Source organism: Podarcis tiliguerta, assembly GCF_965153285.1.
Source record: "Podarcis tiliguerta genome assembly, chromosome: 1".
Classification (NCBI taxonomy): Eukaryota; Metazoa; Chordata; class Lepidosauria; order Squamata; family Lacertidae; genus Podarcis; species Podarcis tiliguerta.
In genome coordinates, this window is record NC_139534.1 from 91,624,091 (window position 1) to 91,648,243 (window position 24,153).

At 44.5% G+C, this 24,153-nt stretch overlaps 1 protein-coding gene across 2 annotated transcripts in view; it reads left to right on the forward strand.

Moving 5' to 3' along the window:
* Window positions 1-1,262: 1,262 nt before the first annotated feature.
* Window positions 1,263-24,153, forward strand: part of LOC310681937 (cytosolic phospholipase A2 epsilon-like) — a 68,665-nt gene continuing 45,774 nt past the window's right edge. The window contains exons 1-2 of one of the 2 annotated variants that reach the window (XM_083450094.1): window positions 1,263-1,386; window positions 18,517-18,589. In XM_083450094.1, the coding sequence (XP_083306220.1) occupies window positions 1,354-1,386; window positions 18,517-18,589 (106 nt within the window). In that variant the 5' untranslated portion in view covers window positions 1,263-1,353. The remainder of the gene's footprint in view (window positions 1,387-18,516; window positions 18,590-24,153) is intronic. The other variant, XM_083450095.1, reaches the window with a different exon arrangement.

Sequence of the window (24,153 nt, forward strand, 5' to 3'; positions counted from 1 at the left end):
CCCTGAGCTTGAGTGGGGCTGGGGTGGGGTGTACAGCTTTAACACTGGGGCCTCTACTGCAGCCCCATTTGGAATCCACCTCCCAGTGCCTTAATGGAAGTGGAAGTTTCCAGTGGGCATATCAGGTGCACCAAAGATACGACAACACGGGCTTTAGGAGGATCTCCTGGGCTTTCCCAGTCGCCAAGACCATGTTAAAAACTAGGCTGTGGGACATAGATCACCAGGAACTAATCTCAGCTGCATGGAAAAACATGCTCCCCCCTTTATTTTCGACTCTCTTGGGCGCAGGAATTTAATCTTAATTATTTACAATTTTTGTTTAATCCGCAAGAAAGAAGGGCCTTTTCGGTGGCTAGGTTCAATTCTAATCCTTCTAACCTCCTTTGGGGTAGGTTTGCGGGTTTGGCAGAAGGAGATAGGATCTGCCCATGCGATGCCCACCTGGTGGAAACTCTAGCTCACATGGCCCTTAAACGTAAATGTATGATGATCTTCACCATCTATGTATTCCAACATGGAAACCAGAGATGGAGGTTATGTGCTTCTTATTACAGGGGAGAGACCAGGAGCTCACCAAGACATAATCTGGTGAACCGGGTTCGTGTCTCCTCTCCTCCACATGCAGCTGCTGGGTGACCTTGGGCCAGTCACACTTCTCTGAAGTCTCTCAGCCCCACTCACCTCACAGAGTGTTTGTTGTGGGGGAGGAAGGGAAAGGAGAATGTTAGCCGCTTTGAGACTCCTTAAAGGGAGTGAAAGGTGGGATATCAAATCCAAACTCTTTTTCTTCTTCTTCTTCTATTTGATTTTTTTTTTGTCACCGAAGTATGCTACAGGATCCTGCCCTTGCAGGAAACCCAAAGAGATGAGGCGGATTGCTCACCTCTTCTGCCCTTTGGAGGGTGACTGTACCATTGGGGTGGTGACAAGATCACACTGGCCTATCTATTCTGAATGTATTCTGAATGTTCTTATGGGATGCCAATAAAGGTGACTTGACTTGACATATCAGGTGCAGCAGGGAAGGTGATTCCAACTAGATCGTGGTGTGTGCCCCCCACCCCCTCCATGCCGCAGACCTGATCTTGCTCTCTTCCGCAGTTCCAGGTGTTCATTAAACAAAAAGCAGCCAGCAAAACTGAAGTATGTGATGAAACTTGTATCCAATCTGGTCATCATTTGCTCATTCCTGTAGCCTCACATCACTGAAATGTGAAAAGGGGCGAGGCTCTGACAGTCATAATTAAGCACACTGAGTACTTGCTAGTTTGAAATATTCTTATAAGAGGTAATGCTGCCAGGTGCTAACATCTATTTGTTGATTTGTGCTCCAGACCACATGCAAATGAAATGATGTTGGCATCCTTTTCTAAAGCAAAGGAGGTAAGAAAACATGTCTAAACTTTAAAGATTAATGTTGTGTTCCACTTATTTAGTTATTTAGATATCTAGTTACAGTGGTACCTCTGGTTAAGGACTTAATTTGTTCCGGAGCTCCGTTCTTTTTTTTTTTTCAATAATTTTTTATTAATAGGCCAATCACATCACATTATTCAAATCACATTAATTCCAAATTATACAGCCAAATTTTTAAAATTTTTGGGGGGTACCCATATATCAAGCTCAGCACGAGTCCAAAATTCCAGATGACTCCAGACATCACTTATTTGCTGCTTTTATTAGACAGTTCCATCCAGTTCGATTCGGATAGATCTTTATTCCTTCTTTCTCTTCTTGTTGTTATCATTTATTCCTTTCTTTGCGGTCTCTGATGGTTTCCACAAACAGATTGAAGATTTAGCGTCCCTGTGTGGGTATGCTGCCAAACTCATATTATTCAGGAGCGACCTCTGTCAGCCTTCGGTCGGTCCATTATTTTTCCCAGGCTAGCCATAAATCGAACGATATCGGGGGCTCTGTCAGGTCCAACTTGCATTCCAGCCTTCTTTCTTTTTCAAATTCCTGAATCTCCTCCCCCTCATCTGTTCTCCTGCTGGCCTGTCTTTGCGAGACGCCATGTTTTTTTAACTGCGTCATAAAATTTTCCTCCTTCTCGCCTTTCAATCTTCTCGTATTGTAATCCTTTCCCCACACAGTTTTAAAGTTCTGTTTATGTTATTTAAAACGCGACGATCTTATTTCTTTCTGGGGTGGAGGATTATTGTAATCATATCATATGAAGGGATTTAAGAGGATTTTTCCCTCCACCCCCCCCTTCGTTCCAGCCTTACATTCTCATGGTGGTAATTCATCAAGAGATTTACTTATCCATCCGTCGCTCCCGGTCACAGAGATGCATTAGTCAGCAGTCCTTATCTCGAGCCTTACTTGATATATGTGCTTCAGTCTTTCTTCCAATCCATTATCGCCAATTAGTCCAAATATAATTCCAGACTGAAGCAACCAGCACGCGCTAATTGGAATCGGCGTCGGGAAGATCTGAATCCATCGAGGGCTTGTGCCAAGTGTTCCGCACCCCCGTCTCTCGGATCAGGGGGTGCATTGAACACAGCTGGCAAGGGCAGGCCCCCCCATGCCCTTGGGGGGGTTTAGGAAGGCTGCCTACTTCCCATAGCAGCCCCTTAATACCTCGTATGGGTCAGAGAGATGTTATTGTCGGCCATCTTCCAACGCGCCACCTAGTGGCCCTCCCCGGAGCTCCGTTCTTAACCTGAAACTGTTCTTAACCTGAGGTACCACTTTAGCCAATGGGGCTTCTCACTGCCACCGTGCAATTTCTGTTCTCATCCTGAAGCAAAGTCCTTTACCTGAGGTACTATTTCTGGGTTAGTGGAGTCTATAACCTGAAGCATATGTAACCTGAGGTACCACTGTATTTAGACAAAAATATGTATGTATTGTTTTCCATTTCAGGGCTGACTGAAAGTGTAGGAGAGACTAGTTTATGTGTTTATGACTGAAAGTGTAGGAGAGACTAGTTTCTGATTTTTTAATATAATGGAATATACTTGTGCTCTGTTTCTGTTTATTTCTTTTGTACAGTGGTGCCTCGCAAGACGAAAAGAATCCGTTCCGTGAGTCTCTTCGTCTAGCGGTTTTTTCGTCTTGCGAAGCAACCCTATTAGTGGATTAGCACTATTAGCGGCTATTAAAGGCTTAAGGGATTAGCTGCTAAAAGGCTATTAGCAGCTTAGTGCCTTAGAAAACGGGGGTGGGGAGCGAAAAAAATCGCAAGAATCGCAAGACATTTTCGTCTTGCGAAACAAGCCCATAGAGAAATTCGTCCTGCGAGGTGCATTGAAAAACGGAAAACCCTTTCGTCTAGCGGGTTTTCCGTCTTGCGAGGCATTCGTCTTGCGGGGCACCACTGTAATTTACTCCGCTTTACTAAGGACTTTAATATTCCGGGCTGGTAATTACTATTGGAATGAGATAATAAAGTATTATTATTTCTGCATGCCTGCAATGGTAATAATATAACTTTATAAGTAATCTGTCTAACTCTAGAAGGAAATAAAGTCATAGAGTGCATCGTTCAAGCTTTGTTTTCTTTGATAAGCAATGCCTTAATACTCTGACTGGAATTCTTTACTTACTGACTTACTTGAACTGAGTGTGGCTCACTTTGGATGGGACGTGTATAGAATTCTGCTGCTCATGTAGCTTGTCAGAATAAGGGTGATTAAATTGTGATACTTTCAATGTATGTGTTGTAGGTAATGTTTACTGATTAGAAGAGGAGACAGCAGGAGGTGGTTGCTATTCAGGATTAATTTAAGGGGCCATAATCTTGTCTATGGGTTCTGAAAAATATAGCCAACACTTTTTAGCTATACTCTGTCATGACTGCATTATAGATTTTGTGGAAATCCTTGACTGTGATTTCTTTATATGATTTCACCATCATCTTTTAACCATAAGCATTAAGATAAATTGCCAGAGCCTTGGTGCAATTTTCTACAAAATTTCAGTTTTGGTACATATCCATTCCATTCCATTTTGAGGAGGAGGGATGGGCAAGGGAATATGGGCAATGTCTGGGCTTTTTCTTCCAGCTGGAACTCACCTGAACTCAGTTCTGGCACCTCTCAGGTGGATGCCATTGCCATTATAAGAGAACAAGGGAGGCATTTATGGTGAGTTCTGGCACCTCTTTTTCTAGAAAAATAGCACTGGGCAACTTTCTTTACAAAAACTAAAAACAGCAATTTAGAATACACTTAAGAAGCCCGTAGCAGCTTGCAAATATAAACAAGGAGTGAGTTGGCTGATTTGTATATTTATTTTGCATTGTTATCATGCTGCTGTACCATATCAGGAGGGCTTGGCTGGATTTTTTGCTTCAATCATCAGGGTCTGAAGTCTGCTGCCAGGAGAAGAGCACACAGCATCACCCACACCCAAAACGAGTTGTTTTATAGAGCATTACAATCCCTGTTAAAACTGCTCGCTCAGATTTATGGCTGTGTGAGAATCCTTAGTCAGACATTCTTTCTCTGCTCACAAGCTTTTATCTCTTATATCAGACATGTTCAACTGGCCGACCATGATCATGGGATCCTGGTTGATTGCGGGATTTAAAAAACGGGGGCCTGAATGTCTCCATCCCAGCCCCCCTGCTGTGTTCCTCCGCGTCAAGTGGGTGGTCCTTTGGCGTTAGCTGATGGTGATAGGTGATAGGATGATTGGCTCTAGCTCTGTGTGCGTTTGTTGTTGTTGATGCCATTCCCCCCTAAAAAAAAGCTCAACAACCCTGGTCAGTCCTCCCCACCCCACGCACGCTCCTCCTCCCGCCAATGATAATGGGTAGATCACTGCCAGTTTTGTTATACTGGGAGTAGATCACAGTCTCTTGGGAGTTGGGCGTGCTGCTTCATTGCTCCACATGAGTACAGGTAATTGCAGCAAACCATAACTTCCCATTATGTCAAAACCAGGAAACTATGGATAGGATTCCAAGCAAACTAAAACTTCCATATTAAGCAGAAGGATATGATGATTTCATACCATGGCTTGCTTTGAAGGTGTCTCAATACTAGTTGTTTACAGCAGCTTCCAGACTTGTTTGTTACTTGTGTGACGGGATTGGTGAAGTAGTTGTGTGTGATACACACACACACACACACACACACACACAAACAAACAACTTATTAGGCTGCATTTGGACAATCAACTTCTTTTCAGTCAAAAGTTTACGTAAGTCAAATTGACTTGACATTTAGTTACACAGCACTACCTGTGAAATCAAACGTTATTATTATTATTCAGTCCGCTGCCCCCTCCCACTCGTTGGTTACCGGTCCAATTTTAAGTAACAAAGTGCTTACCTCTCTATCAGAACTAGGGCTGATCAAATTAGTCCCACAAAATTGTCACTCCGTTAGTATGTGGTACATTTGAAGGGGGGGGGGGTTGTTAATTTGTAGGATCAAGTGTGTGGAATTTTCTGAATAACATAATGTAGCATTCTTTCAAGGGCATGCAGAGAGGGTGAGGATGGTAGCCAAACACTAGTGGCCACTGAAAATAGTAACTGGGAAACACCCTGTTTTTTAAATCCTCTCTTCAGGCAACCACACCTGACACCAACCTTCCTTATCATTTTGGCACCAGTTAAAAAAAAATTATTACTCCAAGTACTGGGACAGCTTCCAAGAAAGTTGCTACAGTTACTCAGTCCAAATGCGGGTGTGTTTTGTTTTGTTTGTTCAGTTTTATTTTTTTGTTTTTACATTTGTCGTTATAATATTATGTTCATAGAATTGTAGAGTTGGAAGGGACCTTGACGACCATCTAGTCTAACCCCCTGCAATGCAGGAATATACAGCTGCCCCGTACAGGGATTGAACCTGCAATGCTGGTGTTATCAACATTATGCTTGAACCCTATTCTGAACTTAAAATTGGTAAGTGTAATGCTGGTGGTCAACAGAAGAAGAAGAAGAAGAAGAAGAAGAAGAAGAAGAAGAAGAAGAGGAGGAGTTGTTGTTTGGATTTGATATCCTGCTTTATCACTACCCAAAGGAGTCTCAAAGCGGCTAACGTTCTCCTTTCCCTTCCTCCCCCACAATAAACACTCTGTGAGGTGAATGGGGCTGAGAGACTTCAGAGAAGTGTGACTAGCCCAAGGTCACCCAGCAGCTGCATGTGGAGGAGTGGAGACGCAAACCCGGTTCACCAGGTTACGAGTCTACCGCTCTTAACCACTACTCTCTCAAGGCAAATCTTTAAAAATGTAGTATAAACACCGACAACTGGGAAACAATGGCCTGTGAGCCCTCTGATTGGAGAACAGCCTTTAGCAAAGGTTTCATGGGTTCTGAAGACACTCAAACTCAGGACGAAAGGGATAAATGCACTAAGAGGAAGGCAAACTTGGCAAACCCTCACCATGATCAATTCCCGCTCAGAAACCTATGTCCTGTAGAAGGACATGTGGATCCAGAATTGTCCTCCACAATCACTTATGGAAGACAATCTTACTTGGGTTGCTGAACAACTTGGTGGGTTTCTGCATGAAGCATCGGCTCTGGATCCATTCCAATCCGGCTTCCACTCTGGTCATGGGACCAAGACGGCTCTGGTCGCCCTAACAGATGATCTCCGCAGGCAGCTGGATCAAGGCAGGTTGGGGCCACTTATATCTATTAGACCTGTTAGCAGCCTTCGACATGGTCGATCATGAACTTCTGGACCACCATCTCGACAACGTGGGGATCCAGGGCACAGTCCTTCAGTGACTGCGCTTGTTTCTCCCTGGTCAGGGACAGAGGGTGGCGCTTGGGGGGGAACTGTTGTCACGCCACTCCTTGGTGTGTGGAGTGCCGCAGGGTGAGATACTCTCCCTGATGCTTTTCAACATTTGTATGCGCCCCCTCGCCCAGCTTGTCCGGAGTTTTGGTTTGGGCTGCCATCAGTATGCTAAGGAAACCTGTTGATGGACGACCATCCTGACTCGGCCCCAGACACACTGATCAGATGTTTGGAAGCTGTGGCTGGATGGTTACGTGGGAGCCGGTTGAAGTTAAATCCTTTGAAGACAGAGGTCCTTAGGCTGGGTCAGGACGATATGGGATGGGGGGGCAACTCCCATCTCTTGCGGGGGCGCAATTTGTGCCAGCACCGTCCATTAAGAGTTTGGGTGTAATCTTCGACACCTCCCTTTCTATGGAGTTGCAGATTGCAGCTATAATACAGGTGGCATTTTTTCATCTCCACCAAGCTAAGCAGTTGGCTCCTTACTGCTCTTGCCCTGACCTAGTCACTGTGATCCACGTGACGGTCACCTCCAGGCTTGATTATTGTAACTCACTCTACGTGGGGCTGCTCTTGAGACTAACCCAGAAACTCCAGTGGGTGCATAATGCCGCGGTGAGACTCCTTACGGGGTCCTCGCTGTGGGATCACATTCACCCGGTGCTATACCAGCTGCACTGGCTCCTGGTGGAGTACAGGATCAAGTTTAAGGTGCTGGTTTTAACCTTTAAAGCCCTATACAGCATAGGACCCTCATACCTATGGCACCGCCTCTCTTGGTATGTCCCACGGAGAACCTTATGGTCTCGAAATAAAAACATCTTGGAAATCCCGGGCCACAGGGAGGTTAGGCTGGCCTCAACCAGAGCCAGGGCTTTTTGGGCTGTGGCACCGATCAGGTGGAATGCTCTGTCACAAGAGACTAGGGCCCTGCGGGACCTGACATCTTTCCGCAGGGCCTGTAAGACAGAGCTGTTCCACCAGGCCTTTGGCCAAGGTACAGTCTGACCCCCTCTCTCCTTCTGTAATCCTCATAGAACTCTAGCCCAATGGTTGCCATTAATTTGATTCTGAATTGATTTTAGAATGTATTTCAATTACTTGACTGTGATTTTATGTAAACTGTGCTATTTTCACTGTTGTTAGCTGCTCTGAGCCCGGCTTTGGCTGGGGAGGGCAGGATATAAATAAAATAATAAAATATTTATTATTATTATTATTATTATTATTATTATTATTATTATTATTAGCTATGAGTGATTGCCGAAGAAGAAGAAGATGCTCAAACCAACTGAGCTATCCTATAACTTCAACTGTATTTTTTTTTATTGCTTTATTGTATTGGAAATCGATTTCCCCTCCCATTGTCACTATTTTCAGGGATTCAGTCACATACCAGCATATTCAGGTTGCACAATTAATGTGGATTTGAATTTCCTGCACAACAGACCCGCTTCTCCAAAAGACTGGGCATTTTGCAACCAGGAAAGTGATGAAAAAATACCCTGGAAAGTGTGGGGTAGCACTTGCTTAATGCAACGTCATCTAATCTCTCTGGAAACAAATTCTCAACAAATAGTCTGTGTCTTCTGGAAGTAACCTGATAAAGAATACAGTTATATAAAATTCAAATAAATCAAATTATTAGTCTGCTGCCCTCATAAGGAGTGAAAAACTTCTCTCCACCCCCCCCCGTTAATAATAGACAAAAAGACTACCTGCAGCTGCCTTCTGCCACAGCAAACATCTTTCCCACAACAATTGAAACTATTCAAAAATGCCCACCCCCGGAAGTTCAACAACTTTCATTAACAGTTAGTCAAACAACACTGTGGGTACTTGTTTACATAAGTGATTCCCACCTCCCCACCCCTGATGCTCTAGGAGTATGAAGGAGTCACAGCAAGAAAAAGGAATGGAACCAGAAAAATGATCACCTGTCCTCCACTTTTTCAGGAAGAGTCTGGATATGTCAAAGACTGTCAGGAATGAGCCAGCTCTAAGTGAAGGCTTGCAGCCAACTTCAAAAAGCAGCCAGGAACAGGGAGAGTTAGATGTGAGACAGGAACATCTTCGGCTCTTCTTTGATGAGCAAGCTGACAAGGCAGTAATGGAGTGCAGGCTAGAATTCTGCCTAGAGTTCTAATGGAGTGCAGGCTAGAAGAGTGCAGCCGAAGCTCGCTAGAAGCACAAAAAGGCGCAAAGTGTCTCAGAGTCAGCCTCTTAGACCAGGAAGAAGGTGGGGCTGACCCACTAAGTCCTAAGGGTCGGCATATGGGAGGGTTGTTAGACAGGAAGCAAAACAAGAGATGTAAGAGACATAAGTTCAATATCTTCTGTAGATCCCAGAAGGAGTCTTTAGAAGGCTCATCATGAGTAATGATGTCAGAGGCTTTATTCGAGCCGTCTGGAGTTATCTGTTTGTTTTTGCAATAAATCCTCCTTTTAATGATCTACGCTCATTAAGCTGGGAACCTGGACTCCTGACAAAGACAGACAGACGCCAACAACAGCCCAAGTGAGAATGCCAGTCAAAACAGTAATGGGTGTGGAAATGGCTGCTGTTTGCATATTCCCTCACTGTCAGGACCAGATTGACTTCCTGCAAAGCAGCAGTTGTTGACACTTAATTTCAAAGCTGCAAATATCTATCGCAAATTAACATAACTTGCACAATGGTAGCATTGTTTATATAAAGACCTGACGTGGGGGGGGAAACCCTGGATCAAATTGTGTTTTTGCTATGTGGAATGCAAGAACAATGAAATAGAAGAAAGACAATTCTCTACTACACATCAGGATGAAATCAACTTTTTACATTCCTAGTATTACCTTGGTTCAGAAAGAACCCCTGCTGTCACAATTTCTACTGTGGGTTCATAGCACAATAACTACATTACTCTTCAAAGTAAGCCCCATGGAGATTGCTCCCTGATAAGTATATACAGGATTTCAGCCTGAATTAGTTAGTCTTCAACACAGGGCTCCCATAAAATTCCAAGATCTATTAGAAAACACTATTCCCTGCCCCCAGCTTATTCACCAGAATGTCTTAAGCAGAATTTGGAATAATGTGGTAGGATATTACATGGACTTAGCTGGGAGACCAGGGTTAAAGGCACAACACAGCCATGAAACTAATCGCTGTATCTCAGCCTAACCCACAGGTTTGTTGAGCGGATAACATGGGGACTCATGAATTCCACCCTGAGCTCCTTGGAGAAATGGTATAATGGATATAAACATAATACTGATAAATAAGGAATACTCAAAATAAAAAAGCCTCTCTCCAGCTTGCCCACCCCTTCTTTTAAATGGGGGAGATAGGGGGATGTGCAGGTTTTTAAACATGAAAAAGAAACCCTAAATATCAAAGGAAAAAACTCTGAGACACAACCAGGTCATCAAGCTTATAACCACTGGATTTTACATGTTGATCCTCGGCAAATCCAATGTGTGGCTGGCTGCTAGGGCAGCCAGGGTGCAATCCATGCTCCCATACTGGCTCCCATATAGGCTCTGCACACCTTCTTTTAGTAAAAGCATTTCAAATTCTCTAAAGTGTTTTGCAGTCTTTTTATCCTTGCAACAACTCCACCAGGTATATGATCATGCAATTTAGAAAAACAACAAAGAGAACGGTACTGGCAGTTTAAAGACTAACAATTTTATTATGGTGTAAGCTGCAGAGCAGCTAAAGTACACATCATCAGATGCTGATCATCATTCTTGGTAATCCATGAAAGCTGAAGTAATACCATACCCCTCAACTGTCCCTATTTAATAGGGTCATCCGGTTTTGGCAGGGCTGTGCTATCGCGTCATGTATTCATGTCCCAATTCTCCTCTGGGACCTGTTGCAGGGTGTGAAATACTCCAACAAAAGCTCTTAGACCAATTTGTCTGCAATCTGGAGAGGCTTTTGTGCCTGCACATTTATTCTCCTTCTACCTAAAGAGGAAAATGTTACAGCTGTTTCAATATTCTCCATAAAAGCGATTCAGGAGCCTGTTATGTACAGAGCAGCTTGGGAGCCAGACTGAAGAAGACAGAGTATGGAGTGACTCAAAGAAGATAAAAGAAGTTCTCATGAAGTCCTGAAGCAGGGAAAAGTTGGTTGGCTGTTCACACCCTACAATATGATGTGCATCCAGCTCAATTAAATGAATATAGAGGAAGGAAAAACTGTATAGCGTCCTATATTTATTATTAAAACTATTTATGTGGAGCAGACCTGAAGATGATTTTGACAGTGTTGGAATTTAGCCAGGATTTTTGCCCCTGGGAAGCCTCCAGAAGACGCAGGTTAGAATTATTTCACCAACACTCCCACGCCCCACGCCCAAAAAAGAAAAAAGAAATTCAATATATTTGCTGTTATCTTCCGCAATCCTTCTGTTTTAATTGCAGGGGAGGCAAATGTCAATAAACCCTCCCCGCCACAGATCAAAAACTGTCCACACCCCCATCAAACTAGAGATGACCCACTTCCTAGAGAGGACAGGTAAAGGCATGTGAGAAGGAGGAATCACTTTGCAGAGGGAATACTATTTTCTCCGCCACTCTTCTTGCAAAGGCCTTTCTGTGGCCTGGCACCACCATTGAACTCTGTAAGTCCTTTCCTGCCAGGCTCCTGACCAAAGTAAAGTGGCTTCTGTTACTCCCGAGCGCTTCAAGTGGTCCCTACCTGGATGTGGAGTTAGCACTCCCAGTCTTTGTGCATTTGGAAGAGTGAGGTCAATTAGCAGGCATTTTTTGGCTCTATCCTGGCACAAGCAGTATGGACAGCCAGGCCAGTTCCTCAGGTGCAGAGATAAAGGAAGGAGTCCCCCTTCACAACTCACCACCAGTGCTGAGTGGGGGGGGGGAGCAGGGGGCAGAGGTCCTCCCAAAATTTCAGTGAAGGGGCCACCCCTCCAAAGTTCCCCAGCAGCTGTGGCCACACACATGCTTGTATCATGGGCACAAGCTGCGGGACATCCGCCCAGCATGTCATCCTGTCCGGCGGTGTGCGTGAGTTATGTCAGCATGCCGTGGGGTATGTGCGCACGGTGTGATGATGTCATATGGCCCCGGGCCCCCTCAATCACGGGGGCCAGGTGCACCCATGCATCCTGCAATTTTCAGGTTGTGGCAGCAGATCATTATGCAACAATCAAAGAAAAGGTTTGTGATAACTTTCTGGTCCAATAGCTGTGTCTGTGTCAGGGACTGGACTGAAGAGGAGGAGGAATAGTGGAGGTCTCTCTCTCTCTCCCTCTCCCCCCCCTCTCTCTCCCCCTCCCTCTCCCTTTCTCCTGTAGCTTCCCCAGAGGAGGAAGGCAGTCTCGATTTACAGCAGGGCTTTGAGGAAGATAACAGCTCAGAGACAGGCGAGCAGCAGAGTTATGCGGTCTTAGGAGAAGGGGGAGAGCTGGCAGAGCATGTCTCTGGATAGCATAACCAACCCCCCTTCTCCCAAAATGTGGCATTCGTTACAGGTGCAAGAACAAAGAGCACAGAGACAATTGTCCATGGACAGACACCATAGAAGCAGGGGGAAAGGGGGAGGAGCTCAGTGCGAGCAACTTCATTATGGAGGAATGACCAGATGTGCTGGTCCAGGGGGGAGAGGTTACCATGGGGCGAGGTCCAGGACCTGAGTCGAGGGTGGGCAGACAGTCCTCCACGGGTGAAGCGGGGTCCACAGCGAGGAGCTGGGCAAGGACAGGAACTCTGGGGAACAGGACTGGACTGGGTGCTGGCCGAAACAGCTCTTCAGCGATGTTGCTCCCCCAACCTGGGACTGGGCTGACTGGCCTTTATCTTCTCTGAGGCCAGGGGTGGTCCCGGCCCCCAGGAGACCCGCCTCTCCTGGCCTTAAGGCGAGCACTCCTCCTGGGAGAAACCAGTTCCCTCTGCCTCTCTGCTCTGAGCCTCTGCAGCTTAGGATGTTGGCTTTTTGCAGTATAGTAACGCTGCAGAGAGCTTGCTGGGGAGACCATGCATTAAAAAGGGACTCAAAAATAACTTAAACAAGGCTTTAATTACAAAAACAAAAACTCCTTAAACACTAAATACATCAACAAACAAACCAAACCAGACCCAACCACCAACCCATCCCCCAGGGTAATGGCAGAGCTAGGTGCTGCTCCTTATATACTACACCCAATTCCTGACACGGCTTAATCAATGCAACTCAGCAGCACCTGCTATGTTTCACAGCTGTAAAGCTGGATCTCGTTATTTTGCTCTGGCCCCTTAAAGATATACACATCGGGTGAAACAATGATGAACCTTTACATTTAAAGAAACAATTCAACATTTCCCCTGCGGTTCATCATTGTGGAACAAAAACATAAAGCATACTTTGTACATGTTTTTCATGTGTAACCTTTGGAAGTGCTTTAGTAAAAATGTCTGCAATTTGATTGTCACCTGGAACATATTTAAATACAATCATTTCGTCAGCAATTAGTTTCTTTACAAATTGTAAATGTAACCTTAAGACTCTAGTGCGCTGCGTATTGGTCTCTGAACATAGGATAGCAAGTCCACTCTGGGAATCAAGGTAAACTTTTACTGGTAGTGTTACTTGCATCTGTAGGTCTGCAAATACTTGCATATACCATTCCACATCACGAGTGGCCTGAACGCATGCACATAATTCACTCTCTGTTGTGGAGAGACAAATAATGGTTTGTTTCTGGGACTTCCATTCAAAAGGACAACCATTATAACAAAACACCATACCAGACACACCCCTGCAATTATTTTGTTCCACTGCATGAGATGCATCGCAGAAAATTTCAAAACCTTTGTCAATATTTGATGTAAACCGCAACCTATAATGTTTGGTATGTTTAAGGTACATTACCACTCTCTTAAGAGCAGAGAAACATTGTGTAGTGGGCTTTTCCACAAATTTTGCCAGAAAGTGAAAAGCATAAGTTATATCTGGTCTTGAGATTCTTTGAATGAAATTTAGCTTGCCTATAGCAGAACGATACAAAGTTTTGTTAGGAAATGGCTTATCTTCACCTGTAAAGGTGAAACCACACACCATAGGCGTTTCCTTCCCATTTCCATTTTCTAAACATAGCATTTCAACAAGATCATCAATTTTTGCAGTTTGATGAACCAGAAAAGATCCATTTTTGCCTTTCTCAATTTGCATGGATAAGTAATTTTTGTTGTTGTTGTTGTTGTTGTTTAGTCGTTCAGTTGTGTCCGACTCTTCGTGACCCCATGGACCAGAGCACGCCAGGCACTCCTGTCTTCCACTGCCACCCGCAGTTTGGTCAGATTCATGTTTGTAGCTTCGAGAACACTGTCTAGCCATCTCGTCCTCTGTCATCCCCTTCTCCTTGTGCCCTCCATCTTTCCCAACATCAGGGTCTTTTCCAGTGAGTCTTCTCTTCTCATGAGGTGGCCAAAGTATTGGAGCCTCAGCTTCACGATCTGTCCTTCCAGTGAGCACTCAGGGCTGATTTCCTTAAGAATGGATGCGTTTGATCTTCTTGCAGTCCATGGGACTCTCAAGAGTCTCCTCCAGCACCATAATTCAAAAGCGTCAATTCTTCGGCGATCAGCCTTCTTTATGGTCCAGCTCTCACTTCCATACATCACTACTGGGAAAACCATAGCTTTTACTATACGGACCTTTGTTGGCAAGGTGATGTCTCTACTTTTTAAAATGCTGTCTAGGTTTGTCATTGCTTTCCTCCCAAGAAGCAGGCGTCTCTTAATTTTGTGGCTGCTGTCACCATCTGCAGTGATCATGGAGCCCAAGAAAGTAAAATCTCTCACTGCCTCCATTTCCTCCCCTTCTATTTGCCAGGAGGTGATGGGACCAGTGGCCATGATCTTCGTTTTTTTGATGTTGAGCTTCAGACCATATTTTGCGCTCTCCTCTTTCACCCTCAATAAAAGGTTCTTTAATTCCTCCTCACTTTCTGCCATCAAGGTTGTGTCATCTGCATATCTGAGGTTGTTGATATTTCTTCCAGCAATCTTAATTCCGGCTAGGGATTCATCCAGCCCAGCCTTTCGCATGATGAATTCTGCATATAAGTTAAATAAGCAGGGAGACAATATATAGCCTTGTCTTACTCCTTTCCCAATTTTGAACCAATCAGTTGTTCCATATCCAGTTCTAACTGTAGCTTCTTGTCCCACATAGAGATTTCTCAGGAGACAGATGAGGTGATCAGGCACTCCCATTTCTTTAAGAACTTGCCATAGTTTGCTGTGGTCGACACAGTCAAAGGCTTTTGCATAGTCAATGAAGCAGAAGTAGATGTCTTTCTGGAACTCTCTAGCTTTTTCCATAATCCAGCACATGTTTGCAATTTGGTCTCTGGTTCCTCTGCCTCTTCTAAATCCAGCTTGCACTTCTGGGAGTTCTCGGTCCACATACTGCTTGAGCCTTCCTTGAAGAATTTTAAGCATAACCTTGCTAGCGTGCGAAATGAGTGCAATTGTGCGGTAGTTGGAGCATTCTTTAGCACTGCCCTTCTTTGGGATTGGGATGTAGACTGACCTTCTCCAATCCTCTGGCCACTGCTGAGTTTTCCAAACTTGCTGGCATATTGAGTGTAGCACCTTAACAGCATCATCTTTTAAAATTTTAAATAGTTCAGCTGGAATACCATCACTTCCACTGGCCTTGTTATTTGCAATGCTTTCTAAGGCCCATTTGACTTCACTCTCCAGGATGTCTGGCTCAAGGTCAGCAACCACACTACCTGGGGTGTACAAGACATCCATATCGTTCTGGTATAATTCCTCTGTGTATTCTTGCCACCTCTTCTTGATGTCTTCTGCTTCTGTTAGGTCCTTACCACTTTTGTCCTTTATTATGGTAATCTTTGAACGAAATGTTCCTTTCATATCTCTAATTTTCTTGAACAGATCTCTGGTTCTTCCCATTCTGTTGTTTTCCTCTATTTCTTTGCATTGCTCATTTAAGAAGGCCTTCTTGTCTCTCCTTGCTATTTTTTGGAATTCTGCATTCAATTTCCTGTATCTTTCTCTAGCTCCCTCTATCTCCCCCGGCCTCTTTGAGTGAGATGGGCGCACAACCCTAGAGTCTGTCAAGACTGGCCCGTATGGGCAGGGGTACCTTTACCTTTACCTTTACCACATGTGGAGATATGTGCCTGTGGTGGTGCACCCTCTCCAGCATTTTGGTGAGGTTCCTGGTCGTATTAGCGCTAATTTTCTTTGTGTTGGGTACCACCTGTAGATGAGTTTCAGAGTTAGTTCTTTTCTTTTCGTTGATATGGATTTAAAGGGGGGTTTAGACCACATTCTGGTCCATTGAGTGGAGTTAATCTCATAGCCTATGTCATCTTCCCATTGTTTTTTGATTGTGTCTAGGGGGTTCGTGGGATTTTGGCGTAGTATTTTGTATATTGTGGATACTATCCCTTTACCGTGTCCCTTTGTTGTTAGGAGAAGGTTTTCAAAGGTTTCAGGAGCCTAGTTGCTGCTAATTTTACTGCTGGGTTGTTTAAGAGGGCATGTAATTGGTGTTGTGCTAACCAGGGCATTTGGGTGTCTTCTAGTTTGTCCTGTATTTCTTGTGTTGACAAAGATTTGTTATTTTTTATAGAAGTCTATTAGGTGACATAAGCCTTTGGTTTTCCAGGTTTTTATCTGGAGGTTTTGTGCTACATGGTGGGATAATGGGTGGTACGCTAGGGGAATTAGTGGGGATGGCGTTGAGGATAGTTTGCCTATTTCTGTTTTCCATGCTTTGAGCATGGTGTTGTGGGAATTTTCCTTAGTTTGTTTGGGAGGAGTGGGTATGCTGTGGTGCAGGTATTTTCTATTGTGTGCCTCTCTAGGTGTATCCATTGTTTTGTCTCATCTTTTAGTATATATGGGATTATATGGTGTATTCGGTAGGCAATGTAATATGCTTCTATGTTGGGGATTCCCCATCTTCCTTCTGAGGTGGGGAGGTGCAGGTATTTGGGGCTTATTCTTGGTTTTTTATGTGAGAAGCTAAAAGAGTGTAGTTTTCTCTGCGATCTGCGGAGTTTGGTTAGGGGAATCCAGATTGGGACGGTTTGGAATAGGTAGGTTAGTTTTGGGAGGGTGATCATTTTGATTATGGCTATTTTGTCTGAGAGAGTGAAATTCATGTTGTTCCATCTCTTTAGGTCTTTGTTAATTTGTCGCCACAGGGGCTTGTAGTTGTGGAGGTACAATTTATTGAGGTTTCTGGTTATTTGTACGCCTAGGTATCTGAACTTGGTGTGGCGAAGTTTTATCTTGGTGACATTAGTGAATTCTTTTTGGGTGTGAGGAGGGGTGTTGAAGCACATAGTAGGCCCGACACTATTGCAAATGTGTTGAGTTCTCTGATTAGGGAGGTTGCTGTGCTTATGGGGTCTGCTGTTGTGACCATTAGGTCATCTGCAAAGAGCCCTAATTTATAGGTTCTGCCTTTTATTTCCATTCCCTTGATGTCTGTGGCCGCTCGGAATCGGATTGCTAAGAGTTCCAGAGCCAACTGGAGGTCTGTTTGTAACCTGAAACTGTTCTTAACCTGAGGTAGCCACTTTAGCTACCGCCACACAATTTCTGTTCTCATCCTGAAGCAAAGTTCTTAACCTGAGGTACTATTTCTGGGTTTTTGGAGTCTGTAAATTGAACCTGAAGCGTCTGTACCCCTAGGTACCACTGTAATAATATGTAAGAACTTTCTGGTTTCCTTCCTGCCTCTTGGTGCCATTTAGGAGAGGGAGAGGATCCCTCAAGCCTGGCAGTCTGCCAGCTCTTCATAGCTGCCACACTGGCTGAGGAGCTGAGGGGAGTTGGAGTCTAACAACATCTGGAGAGCTGTAGGTTCCCCAGCCCTGTTTCATGTGAGATGGCTGGGGGAGATCTAAAAACAGGAGCAAAATATCATCAGTATGCAGGTGACATGTGTCTTTATCTTTCCTTTCCATGTCTCCAGGAGCACTTAGAGGCATTCCTAATAGCTGTCTTGAATTAATGGGCTATATAAGGGCCAATGAGCTGGATAAACTAAACTCTCAATGTAGATAAGGGCATCATACTTCTTGATGGTGACATATTCCACCAAGAAGCAATTAGACCTATTGTGGGTGGAGTGGCCTAAGGTGGATCCCAACAGCAGCTCTGGCGCCATCCAAATTTATGGTTAAAAAATCCTTTAGAACTGGATCTTCAAAAGATTGCAAACCACTGCCTACGTAACTGTGAACCTGCAGAAAGAAATCTGTACATTTTATTTCTGTCCAGCACATAGTTTATTTTACAGAGGGGTAGCTGACAATTGCAACAAAACCAACCAGAGGTGCCAACTTGTGAGGGGGGGGTAACATTGTGCATGTGATGTGACACACATGTGACATCTTGACATCCAGTGCATGACGTCTTGACATCTGGAGGAGCTAGGGGCAGAGTCAAACTCAGTGGCTGCATAGTTTCAATAGCCTGCGGCTTCTCCTATCCTGGCATTGCCACCAGTGGGAGACTGCTTGAACCCTCCTCCCCTCCATAGCAGGAGTCGGAGTTGGAGTCGTACCATGCTGGGCTCCACGTTTCACTTCTGTGCTTATGTGACATTGGGGGTCCTGGCCTTTACCCCCCAAATATTGAGGGGGCCGAAAAGGGCTCGGCCCCCTGGAGCTGGCGCCCTTGACACCAGCCAAGATTCCTGTGGCGTCTTAAGGACTAACAAATTAATTATAGCATAAGGTTTCATGTCTACTTCACCAAATGAACCCTTGTACAGATATCTGCACAGTTCACTAACTTTTTGTTTGTCATTGTTCTGCAGATGGAGGTGTCACCTTGCCATTTGTTGTGTGTGAAAATCGTACAAATAAAAAATCTACGAAAGGCAGATTTATGTGAGTACCCCCTTGCTTCCACAAATCTGTGGTAATGTTGACTTCTAACAGGGGTTCTGTGCAGCAGAAGTGCCTTTGCATGATAATTTTGACATGGCAGTAACATAGCAAAACTGCTGCCATTGCGCGAAAGCAGATAAGCAAGGAAAAGATGCTAAGATTATATAATTCATTTCTTTTGTTTATTTGATTAATTATTTCAAAGGATAAATTGTGTTCCTCTGTGTGCCCCAAAGTGCACAAACTTTAAATCCCAGAATGTTTTGCATTCAACATGCTGTTAAGGCTTTGAAACCCCTCCAACATCTCTCTCACGAAAATAGGGACATCCTCTTCCATTATTACTACTACTCCTACTCCTATTACTACTACTATTGTTCTATTTATACCCCACCCATTTGATTGGGTTGCCCCAGCACCTCTGGGCAGCTTCTAACATATATAAAAACATAATAAAACATTAAAAATATTAAAAAAAAACTTTCCTATGCAGGGCTGCCTTCAGATAAGACCCTCCATGTCTGATGTCCCTGATTTAGAGAAGCCGTCCCGGTTTCTGATTTGATCCTGGAATGTCCCACTTTTCCTTAGGCTGCCTCTATTTTCATTGGAGAAATGTTGGAGGGTATGGAGTTATTCAACTCCCAAGCTGTCTGAAGGCAATCCTGTATAGGGAATTTTTTAAAAAATATGTTTAATGTTTTATTATGTTTTTATATATGTTGGAAGCTGGCCAGAGTGGTTGGGGCAACCCAATAAGATGTATGGGGTATAAATAGTATAATTATCATTATGGAATGGGACATCCTTATTTTCATATGTTGGAGGGGATGTCAGATGGTTTGGCGGTTGGATAACTCAATATCCTCCAACATTTCTCAGATGAAATTAGGGACGTCCTAAGGAAAAGCAGGCCATTCTGGGATCAAATCAGAAACCAGGATGGTTTCTGTAAATCCGGGACTGTCCCCGAAAAATAGGGACACTTGGAGGTCTGGTTTGAGGCCAAATGAAGGCTAGAGGAGCAATCCTTTGCTTTAACACACCACACTCTCACTGCAGCTGAAAGGTAAGCTTTGAAAAACAGGATGGGAGTGAGGCTTACTCAAAATGGCACATGGTTAGTTGCAAACCCAGCTGAAATTCAAAGGAATTTTGTCTCACATTGTAAAAAGTTAATTATTGCTTTATTGCTGAACTGTGTGTACTATGGTGCTTCTTTTTTGGGGCTTCCGGGTTGGTGCGTCTGGCTAATGGCGGAGACCCGCAAAAAACCACGGTCGGAGGAAGACCGTGGGCTTGGGATTCGGCACATGCCTTTTGCGCCTCCCCTACTCATGGGGAGACCCGGTTTCGGGGCTCTGGAGCGACGTGGGGTGAGTGGCGTGGCACATCGAATCGACCGCTATTTTCAGGGTGTGAAGCCGCACAGCTGTTACCAGAAAGCACCAACTTTTCCTATGGACATTTGGACTTAAATAAACTTCATAAGTAAACGGAATTGGATTACAAAAATATCTGAATTTGGCACTTGAATATGAAGGTTTAAACAGGAAGCCCACCTTCCGTTTTGTAGAAAGATCAAAGCAAAGCTGCTGTAAGCTGGAGCTTGTGAAAAGGACTTTGTAAAGTATAAATTTTCATCATTCAAGTTTTCTGAGCCCCCCCCCTCGGAAGCAGGGGAAGAGGGGGAGATTCTTTGGTGGATGATTGAGACCTGCAGGACAGTAAAAAGACGACCTCAAGCCTGGGATCGGGCTGTCAAAAGGTTTTATAATTTAAAAAATAACAACAACGGAGGAATGGAGTATACTTTTATGGAAGGATGAACAGAGATATATATTTTTAGGTACTGATTTCGTGGTATTTGGAAGGAAAAGGAGCTGATCTGTAACTTTGTAACTGAAACTCGGATTGAAAATAACAAAAAGAAACTGTTGCCGACAGAGGGAGTTCTAGAAACTGTGACTGTTACATTTCTGAGATGGAAAATTCCATGGAGGCTGCAAACAAGCGGCCTTGAAGAGTAGTAGATAACACTGGAAAACAAGAAGAGCCTGGGAACATGGCTGATAGAATAACAGCTCTGTTGGAACAAGTCATAAAGAAAGTGGGCATTCTTGAACAGGGTATCTCTGGTCTGAAACAAAATGTGGCTATTTTGGCACAGAAAGTGAGTAATTCAACAGGTGCGGTTCGGGAAGTGGAACCAACTTTGCAAGGACGAGCATTGGAGAAGAGGATGGGACAATCAAAACCTGTTCTGTCTCTGCAAGAGGAATTTCATGTGGAAGCCCCAATATTAGGGCCTCAAACTGATGGATATAAATTGAAGTTTGAGGTTATGGAGGTTGAAGGACTGACTTGGAGAGGCAGTGCCCCACTTGGACTGAGTAAGGCAAGATGGATGGTCTATATCGGCACTATCCTACAGTTGCCAGGAGTCCTCCCCATTGCTCTGGAAACTGATTAGGCAAATTGGCTAAGTCTGACCTTTAAGACATTGAACCGAAATGACTGAGAATTGTAAGTAAGCAACGAACTTTACTTTTTTTTTTTTTTTCTTCTTCGCTCTCCACTCCCCTGCTTCCTACAATACTCTCTAAGGTGTATTAGGATACTTCCAATTACTGTGGATATTGCTTCTAATCTCCACTATGGGCCATGGCAAGCGGCCAAGGGACCTGGATGAGGCAATGCCCCCCCCGAGGCCCAAACAGTCCAAGATTGATACTTTTTTTCTTAACTGTAATAGAAATAATGAGGGAGTTAGCTACATGGTTGAAACTCACAATCGTTTTAATCCTTTAATTGACCTCGCAGCCGATATAGAAGTGGAGGGGGTGAACTCGAAGACAACGAATAATGCCAACGATAATGACAAAGAGGTGAGAGCCACCTCGAAGGGGGAGCCCGAGTTGGCCCTCGGCGATGGCATGGGACTCGATCATTTCCAATTAATAACCAGGACCCTACGCTGCATCTTTAAGAGCATAAATGGGATCTCCATGCAGGTGGATAATCTCCACCAAAAGCTTGAGGCCCATTTGCTAGAGCTCCAGCTCAACCACACTCTGCCTCCGAGGGATTTAAAGGGACAGAGGTATACCTCCCTTATTAGACATGAAAGCGGTACTGGTGGTCACCTCCTAAAAACTCAATTGGACTCTCAATCTCTGATTTTACAACCAAACAAAATATGTCTAACTATACACAGTAGGGACCCCAGGTCCCCAAGGTGGAATAATTCGAGAGATGTCAAAGATCATCTGAGGCAACTCCTTCAGATTTGGCCTCCGCTAATAGACCTCAGTACAGTGAAACTTTTAAACTACCACCATCGGCTCCAAAAAGTATTGCTCTCCTTCCAGTCTCCAAAAATTCCCTCCATACTGGTTAGGCGTAAAGCGTTTCTGGCCACCTGGGGCATCTTCCCAACAAGAGTCTTTAATGACACCAGGATTAAACCTCTCTTCCGCAGCACCGTACAAAAAGGTAGCTGCTCGCCAGACAGGCGCGACTCAGTCTTGAAACTCAAGTTGTCCACCCGGGAACCTCACCCTCCCTCTCAGCCCAAGCTTCCTGGTTTATCTACTCCAGCAACAAAGAAGCATGACCAAAGCGGGCCCAGCCATCTGGATATCTCAGAGGAGAGGGACCTTATTTCATCCTATGGCGAGTTGCCATTAGTAGAACAGCAGGAAGTTATAAACAGGCTTGATACACTCAAGCAGCATCTTACACATGTACTTCAAGAGAAAATCTCCTCAAATCCTGGACATAGCAACCTATTAAATCAAAGGAAACCAGTTATGAAGGGGCTAACACCCCAGAAACCCCTGCCAAATACTGGGACTCCAATAACGGATGATTTGGCAGTCTGCCTGGCGGAAGCTCCTCATACACCGTCGCAACGCAGACCCCCTTCACCTCTACTAATAGATCTGCAATCAACTACCTCGTCCTCCGCCTTAAAGAGTAACGCGCCAAACACACCTCATCCTGGTAATCTGTCAATGTCCTATTCTTCTATGCCTGACCTGGAGTCTTCATTCAGTGCGGTCCAGTCAAATGACTCTATATCCTCGTCCTTTGCCAGTCAACCTCTTTTGGTAGAACCTCATTTATCCGCAACCTTTTCAAGCCAATATATAAACGTTAAGGAACCCACTGTGCAAAGAGACAACTTAGGTTTTACTGAAGACCCTGCTGGTCGCATCAATCAACTCACCACCCCTTCGATACCTTCGGTAGTACCTCGCCTGGAGCTGTCTCAGACCCCTGGCAATGTCCTTCCCACCAGCAACCAGAGCAATTGACTAGCACATAGTCCCTCCTCAAATTGCCTTAATGTGCTATCCTGGAATGTGGCAGGATGGACGTCCAAACAGGATGACGGGGATATGAAAGAGTTTTTAGCGAAATTCCAGATTATGGGTATACAAGAGACCTGGTGCTTAGAATCTTCACCCCCCCCATCCCTACCGGGCTATGACGCCTTTGTGATTCCTGCGACCAAAACACACTTGTATGGGCGCCCTAGTGGAGGCCTGGTAACATTTGTTTCGCAGGAGCTTCAGCTTAATATCTCTCCTATCTTTTGGTTAGAGAGTAATTACATTCAAACTTTGCACATCACTAACAGCTCGCTTGGGGAATTCATATGTGTAAACTTGTACAATCCATCTACCTACTCCTCCTCTCACTCAAATCAGCTTTGGGAGGATTTAAGATTTATTCTAGATAAATCTGGGGCTGAATTTCCAAAGTCAGAGATCCTTATAATGGGGGACTTCAATGCCAGAATCGGAGCAGATATAAGCTTATTCACCGATAAGTCGCAATTATTCATAGAAGAGGAGTGGTTTCCTACGTGGAATTCACAGGACAAGACCATTAATAGGGCTGGCATCATACTGCTGGAGTTCACTATAAACTGCGGGCTGCACAGCTTGCACGGCACACCCAAAGACTGGTCCGGGGGATACTATACTTTTCTAGGATCTAGAGGGGCAAGTGTTATAGATTACATCTGGTCCTCCTCAGCATTTAATGATGAGGCATACTGTTTCAATGTGTTCAACAGAACCGAAAGTGACCACCTTCCAATTGCCATCTCCTTTCACCACACACAGCTGGGGCCTCCCAGCTCACCACACCCCCAGGATTCATCGACCCTGGCCCCCGGACGCAAGAAGTGGGACATCTACCTGGAGCAAGACATAAAAGTCCTCCTAAATTCCCCTGAGATCCTAGCCCTGAAAGCTCAGCTGTTAACAACGAATGTGAATCATTTCTCAATTTTCCAGCAAATTCTAGTCTACTTGCTCCCTTTGCTTACGAAACCTTCCCGTGCGATTCTATCCTGGAAGAATCAAACCTGGTTCGACCAAGAATGCAAACAGTGCAGAAGTAGGCTTAGATTTCTCCAGTCAGACATGAAAGCAGACAGCACTCAGAGCAAAATCAGGGAGTTAGCCCAATTTCGTTCATACTATAAGAAGCTGCTCCAACATAAGAAATTGCTCTTTGCGAAAGAACGCTGGTCGGCTCTGTCAGTGGCC